This window comes from Tursiops truncatus, chromosome 3, assembly GCF_011762595.2.
Source record: "Tursiops truncatus isolate mTurTru1 chromosome 3, mTurTru1.mat.Y, whole genome shotgun sequence".
In the NCBI taxonomy this organism is placed as follows: Eukaryota; Metazoa; Chordata; class Mammalia; order Artiodactyla; family Delphinidae; genus Tursiops; species Tursiops truncatus.
This window is the reverse complement of record NC_047036.1, coordinates 117,486,180-117,495,072: the sequence shown is the minus strand read 5'-3', so window position 1 is coordinate 117,495,072 and position 8,893 is coordinate 117,486,180. Positions and strand designations below refer to the sequence as shown.

The following is an 8,893-nucleotide window of genomic DNA, read 5'->3' as shown; positions in this document are numbered from 1 at the left end:
GTTTTTTTCATATTGAGCTGCATGAGCTTCTTGTATATTTTAGAGATAAATCCTTTGTGAGTTGCTTCCTTGGCAAATATTTTCTCCTATTCTGAGGGTTGTCTTTTCATCTTGTTTATGTTTTCCTTTGCTGTGCAAAAGTTTTTAAGTTTCATTAGGTCCCATTTGTTTATTTTTGTTTTTATTTCCATTTCTCTAGGAGGTGAGTCAAAAAGGATCTTGCTATGATTTATGTCATAGAGTGCTCTGCCTATGTTTTGCTCTAAGAGTTTGATAGTGTCTGGCCTTACATTTAGGTCTTTAATCCATTTTGAGTTTATTTTTCTGTATGGTGTTAGGGAGTGTTCTAATTTCAGACTTTTACATGTAGCTGTCCAGTTTTCCCAGCATCACTTACTGAAGAGGCTGTCTTTTCTCCATTGTATATTCTTGCCTCCTTTATCAAAAATAAGGTGACCATATTTGTGTGGGTTTATCTCTGGGCTTTCTGTCCTGTTCCATTGATCTATAATTCTGTTTTTGTGCCAGTACCATGCTGTCTTGATTACTGTAGCTTTGTAGTATAATCTGAAGTCTGGTAGCCTGATTCCTCCAGCTCCATTTTTCTTTCTCAGGATTGCTTTGGCTATTCGGTGTCTTTTGTGTTTCCATGCAAATTGTGAAATTTTTGGTTCTAGTTCTGTGAAAAATGCCAGTGGTAGTCTGATAGGGATTGCATTGAATCTGTAGATTGCTTTGGGTAGTATAGTCATTTTCACAATGTTGATTCTTCCAATCCAAGAACATGGTATATCTCTCCACCTGTTTGTATCATCTTTAATTTCTTTCATCAGTGTCTTATATTTTTCTGCATATAGGTCTTTTGTCTCCTTAGGTAGGTTTATTCCTAGGTATTTTATTCTTTTCGTTGCAACGGTAAATGGAAGGAAACAATAGCAAATATCAGTAAAACTAAAAGCTGGTTCTTTGTGAAAATAAACAAACTTTATAAACCATTAGCCAGACTCATCAAGAAAAAAAGGGAGAAGACTCAAATCAACAGAATTAGAAATGAAAAAGGAGAAGTAACAACTGACACTGCAGAAATACAAAGGATCGTGAGAGATTACTACAAGCAACTATATGCCAATAAAATGGACAACCTGGAAGAAATGGACAAATTCTTAGAAAAGCACAACCCTCTGAGACTAAACCAGGAAGAAATAGAAAATATAAACAGACCAATCACAACCACTGAAATTGAGACTGTGATTAAAAATCTTCCAACAAACAAAAGCCCAGGACCAGATGGATTCACAGGCGAATTTTATCAAACACTTAGAGAAGAGCTAACACCTATCCTTCTCAAACTCTTCCAAAATATAGCAGAGGGAGGAACACTCCCAAACTCATTCTACGAGGCCACTATCATCCTGATACCAAAACCAGACAAAGATGTCACAAAAAAAAGAAAACTACTTGCCAATATCACTGATGAACATAGGTGCAAAAATCCTCAATAAAATACTAGCAAACAGAATCCAGCAGCACATTAAAAGGATCATATACTATGATCAAGTGGGTTTATTCCAGGAATGCAAGGATTCTTCAATATATGCAAATCAATCAATGTGATACACCATATTAACAAATTGAAGGATGAAAACCATATGATCATCTCAAAGATAGAGAAAAAGCTTTCAACAAAATTCAACACCCATTTATGATAAAAACTCTCCAGAAAGTAGGCATAGAGGGAACTTATTTCAACATAATAAAGGTCATATATGACAAACCCACAACCAACATCGTTCTCAATGGTGAAAAACTGAAACCATTTCCTCTAAGATCAGGAACAAGACAAGGTTGCCCACTCTCACCACTATTACTCAACATAGTTTTGGAAGTTTTAGACACAGCAATCGGAGAAGAAAAGAATAAAAGGAATCCAAATCAGAAAAGAAGAAGTAAAACTGTCACTGTTTGCAGATGACATGATACTATACATAGAGAATCCTAAAGATGCTACCAGAAAACTACTAGAGCTAATGAATGAATTTGGTAAAGTAGCAGGATACAAAATTAATGCACAGAAATCTCTTGCATTCCTATACACTAATGATGAAAATCTGAAAGAGAAATTAAGGAAACACTCCCATCTACCATTGTTTTTTATTCTCCTAATTGGGTTTCATTGAGCATCTTGAGCGGTACATTTTGTTCACCATTTTTGGAAAATTCTTGGTCATTATTTCTTTAAACATTGCTTATTCCCCATTCCTAGTCCTTCTAGGATTACAATCATATGTGTGTTGGAGTTTTTCATTATGTTCCACATGTCACTAAATATTCTTGTCTGTATTTTTAATCATTTCATTCCTCAGTGTTTCTATTTGGATATTTAATATTGGCCTGTCTTGCATTCACTAATCCTATAATCCTTTACAACTACTATGCCATTACACAATCTAATATTTTAAAATTTCAGTTATATTCTTCAGTCCCAAAATTAATTTCCATTTTATTCCATTCTCTTGTGAAATTCTCTTCTACCTATTTTCTGTATTCCTTATTTTAACATATCAGTCATACTTATTTTAACATCACTGTCAGTAAATTCTAGTATGTATTTTATCTGTAGGTCTTCTGTATTGTCTATTTTTCCTCTAGGTTTTATTCATGTCAACCAGCCTTTTTGTATGTGTGCCTCATAATTTTTTATTGAATGCTGAAGATAAATGTAAAAAGCTGTCCAGGATCCAGATGATATTATTTTCTTCCAGAAAGAGTTCACCTTTTCCTCTGTTAGCTTGATAGAGTCATGTCTAATCAAAGTGCCTTAATTCAAACAAGCACTGTGCTTAGTCAAGGTTCTTTGCAGTCCTGAAAAGCACCTGACCCTTCAGAATTTTCAGTTCAGAACTCAGTGTATTCTCCACAGCCTTTCCCATGGCAGATCACAAACTCTAATTTTTATGCATTAAGACTATTAAAACTTCACTCTGCTTTTCTGAAATTTTCCTTCAAGTTTTTAGTCTTCTTCCCTGGAATGTCCCAGAATTTGACAAGCATCATGAGGGGGAAAACTGGCCTTGAGCTTGAATCTTCCAGTTTGCCAAAGGCTATTGAAGTTACGCCATCCCTGGCAGAAGCCTTTTGTCTGTTCTTTGAGTTTGCAGATTTCCTTAGGGCAAATTGACTGTAGGAGTCAGTTCAGAACTCCAAGGATTTTCCTTTTCAGGAATCTTAGCCCCTTCAGTTCTTTTTATATCATCTGCTCTCTGTTGCTTGAAACTGGTAATTTCTGAATTTAAAACAGGTTTTATTGTTGTTTTCTGCTGTTAGATAATCCATCTAACCGGGAAACAGAATTCCACCAAATATGTGCATAACTTATAATTTAAGACTATTTAAAATCTATATTTTGTAATTTCTGGTAGTAAGAAATAGAGGGTCTTAAAGTGATGTGGGTTATATTGCCTTCAGTAGAATTTCTGTGCCTAAAACAGCATGTGTTAAACTCACTATATGCTATGCCTAAAAACAACAAAGGAATTGTAAAAAATGCACATATAATAGAAGCACTTGAGAAACTATGATTGAAATGGGTATTATTATCCATATATTTGGCCTCCATTCTCTATTTTTGTTTTGCAAAAGTAGAACTGGCCTGTTTTTCTTAAGGTATTCATTTTGTGGAAGTTATTTGGATTATATCTACTATTAAATTATAATCATTGAATTTTAAAATGTTGATCTGTTCTACACCAAAGACTGGTGGTGATCCCCAGCTAGTAAGGCATGATCCATCCTTTATAAATACACACAGTAATTTATAAAGTAATACACAAAGTAATTCATAAATTTACTCATATAAATTCATAAATGTGGTTCTGAGTGTTTGGCCAGTCTCATTTGGGTGATTATATAAATTGGACTTTCCTGGCATAAACAAAAACATGAACTTAGATGTTCATAATGTTGAAATATATTGCTGAAAACTTTAATCACATTTCTTTTCATCATACATAAAAACTATTTCATTTAAATATCTAACAGTAAATGGAGAAGTTAAAGTAAGTGGAGAAGTTAAAGTTGACTACCGTATTTATGTCATATATTTGTTTGTGTTTAATTTTGTTCTCATTTTTATCACTTTCTAGTTTCAAGTATTAGATTGGATGAAGGCTAATAGCTATGTTTCAATAATGACTTAAACAGTAATTTTCCTTTTTTATTTCATTATATCCTTAGAAAAAATGTAATTCAGAGAAAGCTGCAAGTAATTAAATTCCAGGAGGATGACACAATATCTAAAAATAAATACTTAGGTTATAAAGCAGGCTCACATTGTGCCAGAAGTTCAATAACTGGTCTTATAGTTACATCCATATAAATTTAGTTGGAAACCACATAATCGTCTTGCTTGGCTTAATGAACACAACATGAAACAATTATAATTCAGATAAGTTTATCTTAATTTCTATTTCTATTCTTGTTGTCTTAAAAGAAAAAACAATGCTTGTTTCTTATTACTAAAAGTTAGCATAATTGAAAAAGTAAATTTATGCAAAATACCCAAACGCTACATTGAAGGACAAAACAAGGTGACTTGGAGATCAAAAATAAATCATTATTTTGTTCATAAAAGCTGCCCATGTTTGCAGAGTAACTTAAAATGAGCAATCAGACTAGAACATAATAACCAAAACTGAGAAGAAATTCTGACTCTTGAAACATGCAGGGAAGCTGCAGGAAAACCAAGAAAAACACATACGTTAAACTACATTTGAACTTCTGTTAATAGGGCAAAAGGAAGGACAAGAAAGTATATGCCCTCTACCTCTTGAGACCTTTTAAAGGATTTAGGGTTTACTTAAGATTCTAAGATTTTAAGTATTTTACCAAGCAGTGACTTAGTTTTATTTTAGTGAAGTGATACCAAGTTATATAAGATTTTCTCTTTAATTGTTATTTATAAATGAGAATAATTTTTATTATAATATCAGTGAGTATTTATGGAGCAATTACAATGTGCTACGTAAGTAGCAAACAAGATAATCTCTAGCATATACGGTGCTCACAATGGGATATGGTCACAACTGTAGTGTATCAATAATTTAATAAAGTGCATGTTTAGGTACAATTTGGGAGAAACAAGTATGCTAATTTATATGTTCATGGCTATTCAGGGGGGCATAGCCTGGTAGAATAGTGAACAAGAAAGGTCTTAGGTAGCTACAAAGAATTTCAAACATTCTGGCCTCGCAAATATAAAGCTATGTGGTAAAGACAAGTACCAAAAATATATAGAAATGTAAGATTACACAGAAGCTTTAAAATGTTTCCCTGAAAAGACATTAACCAAGAAGTTCCTTTAAAAAAAATTTCTTCTTACACTACTTGAGTAATTTATAGTTATGGAAAGATTAATCACCAAGAGAAGGTCAAATATGAAGAAATACATAATATCAAGTGTAACTAAAAATGCTAAATCCAATCAATATTAATAAAAGGAAGGTTTAGCACAGAGACATGCATAATTTGCAATAGAGATATACATATTTCTACAACAATACAATCTCAAGAGAAAGTAATGCAATGTGAGTCAGGTTTAACAAAATTGAGAGGCTCACTTGACCAAATACGACACTTAACCGAACAAAATTATTCCTGCAGTTGGGGCTTTCTTTTAATTTTCTCTCTCTCTGTTCTGAACCAAGAGTTTGGGAAATACTGGCTTCAGGAATTTGAACTCACCAGTTTCATGGTCTCCCGTCAGACACACCTCGTACTGGTAGCTCTGGGACAGGGTCCCCGTGCCGCTGACGTCCACCAGGTGGCCCGGAAAGTGGCCCTCGGGCACCGAGCAGCGACCCACCGAGGCCGCCCCGCCCCTCCTGCACAGCCGTACCGCGACGAACACCAGCACCGAGAAGAGGAAGAGCGACGACACCGACGCCAAGGCGACCACCAGGTAGACGGTGAGCGGAGCGGCCGGGGCCGCGTCCGCCGCTTCCGCTTCAGGGGCCGGCAGGTAGGGCTGCGAGAAGCCGTCCACCAGCAGCACGTGCAGCGTGACGCTGGCCGAGAGCGGCGGCTCGCCGTTGTCCTTGACCAGCACCAGCAGCCTGTGCTTGGCCGCGTCGCGCTCGCTCAGCAGCCGGGCCGTGCGAACCTCGCCGTTGTGCGCCCACACGCCGAAGAGGCCGGGCTCCGTGGCCTTGAGCAGCTGGTACGACAGCCAGGCGTTCTGGCCCGAGTCGCCGTCCACCGCCACCACCTTGGTCACCAGGTAGCCCGCCTCGGCCGCCCTGGGCACCAGCTCGGTGCAGGGCGCCGAGGCGTTCTGCAGCGGGTACAGCACGAAGGGCGCGTTGTCGTTGTCGTCCACCACGAGCACGCGCACCAGCGCCTGGCTGCTGAGCGCGGGCGAGCCGCGGTCGGCGGCGCCCACGCGGAACTCGAACGCCCGCAGGGCCTCGTAGTCCAGGGACCTCAGGGCGAACAGGTGGCCGTTGTCCGGGTTGATGGACACCAGGGAGGCCAGGGGCACGTGCGCGTCGAGGGGCGGCAGCAGCGAGTAGGTGACCTGGGCGTTGGCGCCCGCGTCTCTGTCTGTGGCGCGGACGCTGCCGATGTGCAGGGCGGGGCTGTTGTTCTCGCGGACGGACAGGGTGTAGGAGGTCTGGGTGAAGGCGGGGGCGTTGTCGTTGACGTCGGACACCAGCACGGTTATGTTGTGCTGGGTTTTCAGTCTCGGTGTCCCCATATCTGTGACGGTGATGGTGATGTTGTACTCGGCTCTGCTCTCTCTGTCCAGAGGGCTCTCTGTTACCAGGGTGTAGAAATTCTTTAAAGTCGGTTTTAGAATGAATGGCAGATTACCTGGAATAGAGCAAACCATCCTTCCATTGTCTCCGGAGTCTCTATCTCGAATTCGGAAGATGGAGACTACAGTCTCAGGAGCATTTTCTGGGATGGAGCAGGTGAGTGAAGGTATGGTAAATTCAGGGGCGTTGTCATTCACATCTACCACCTCTATGGCTACAGTGCCTTTTCCGGAAAGGCCTCCTCCATCTGTAGCCTCAATTTCCACGTGGTAAGATTTAATTTGTTCAAAATCCAATTTCTTTGTCAGTCGGATTTCTCCTGTGACTTCATTTATTGAGAAAGTTTGTTTAATTTCCTCTGATGCTTGGAATAAACTGTAGGAAACAGTCCCGAAGTTTCCAGCATCTACATCCCTAGCTAAAACAGTAAGTATTGGGGAGTCTAGGGGGATGTTTTCCAGAACCTGCACCTCATATGGAGTGTGCACAAACTCAGGAGCATTGTCATTGACATCCATGATCAGGATTCGTAACATGCTGGTGCCAGACCTAGGTGGAGACCCGCCATCCAGCGCCATGAGGGTTAAGCTGAACTCAGGCTGCTCCTCTCGATCCAGTGCTTTGTCCTGCACCAAATCTGGATATTTATTGCCCTCACTATGATTTCGAGTGACAACGTGAAAATGAGAATTGGGGCTGATAGTGTATTTTTGAAGACCATTGCTGCCCACATCCAAATCCTGAGCTAATTTCAACGGAAAAACAGTCCCTGGCTGGCTGTTTTCCGGTATTTTCAGGAGCATTTCCCTATTCGGGAATACTGGGGAGTGGTCATTTATGTCCTGGATTAATAGTTCCCCTTCAAAAAATTGCACCGGAGTTTCCAGGAACACTTGGAAATGCAGCACACAGGGTTCAGCGGGGCCACATATATCTTCCCGGTCTAGTTTCTCCCTCAAAAGCAAATCTCCAGTCTGGCGATCTAGCAGCAAGCGCTGCTTGTCATCGTCACACACCACCTGGGCCGACCGGGCGGCCAGCTCCCCAATTCCCAGGCCCAGGTCCTTGGTCAAATGGGCTATAAAGGAGACGCTCTCTGTTTCTTCCAGCACAGAATAACGAATAGGCGCAGGGTGAGCCTGAGATAAGAGTACTATCAAAATAAATGTCATCACTTGCCTGTTTTGTTGAATTCTCTCTAGCGTCTCCATGTTGGAGCCAGAGTGCTTACATCCAATCCCTTCAGCAACCACAAAAAGACCCGAGGTATTAAATTCTGACTTCTTGCTTGGTAGAATCTTCACAAAATTGCTTTTAATCTTAAAGTCGTTTAGTATATCGCTACCCAAACTCGTTGGTAACCCAGCACGGCTGGCAAAGCTGCTTCTGTGTGGTGTTGATTTCGTCTGGCAACAAAGGAACACGGGAGCTTTTTAGGGCTCCTTATTCACAGTCTTAGCCGGCAGCGCCACCCTGCGTCCTTATTGAGAAACTAATACTGTAGTCTCAAGTCAGCCTATTTTGGAAGTGTCCAAATGTAAGCCCTTTAAAAAAGTGTATAGAACTTTTTTTTTTTTTTTTTTTTGCGGTACGCGGGCCTCTCATCGCATACCACCGCGGAGCACAGGCTCCGGACGCGCAGGACCAGTGGCCATGGCCCACGGGCCCAGCCGCCCCGCGGCATGCGGGATCCTCCCGGACCGGGGCAAGAACCCGCGCCCCCTGCATCAGCAGGCGGACCCCCAACCACTGCGCCAAGAGGGAAGCCCTAGAACTTTAAAAAGTTTTGTTATTCCATTAAATGGCTTAAGGTATAGGTTATTCCATTACATTGCATGAGCTAGAATAATTGTGAGCACAAAGCAAGGGGCTATCTTCCTCTCCCCATACCCTTACAAGTGGAACTTAAAGAACTCCATTTCCCCTTTGTCATAATCTAACCAGGGGAGATAAACTCTTATAAAATTATAATTAATAATAGTTTTATCTGTTTATTTCCAAGTATGTGAGAAATTTATGATGATGCAAAAAGTTTGTGTAAGGTGTTCTGTACCACTTGGTCTCAGGTTCTATTTTTTTAC

The 8,893-nt window shown here is 40.4% G+C and overlaps 1 protein-coding gene across 1 annotated transcript; it reads right to left on the bottom strand.

The window, feature by feature from the left end:
* Positions 1-3,853: 3,853 nt before the first annotated feature.
* On the bottom strand, positions 3,854-8,213 carry LOC117311630 (protocadherin beta-4). The gene has a single exon (XM_033853284.2). The coding sequence runs from the start codon at positions 8,021-8,023 to the stop codon at positions 5,672-5,674; it is 2,352 nt and encodes a 783-aa protein (XP_033709175.1). The 5' UTR covers positions 8,024-8,213; the 3' UTR covers positions 3,854-5,671.
* Between the last annotated feature and the right edge of the window lie 680 nt (positions 8,214-8,893).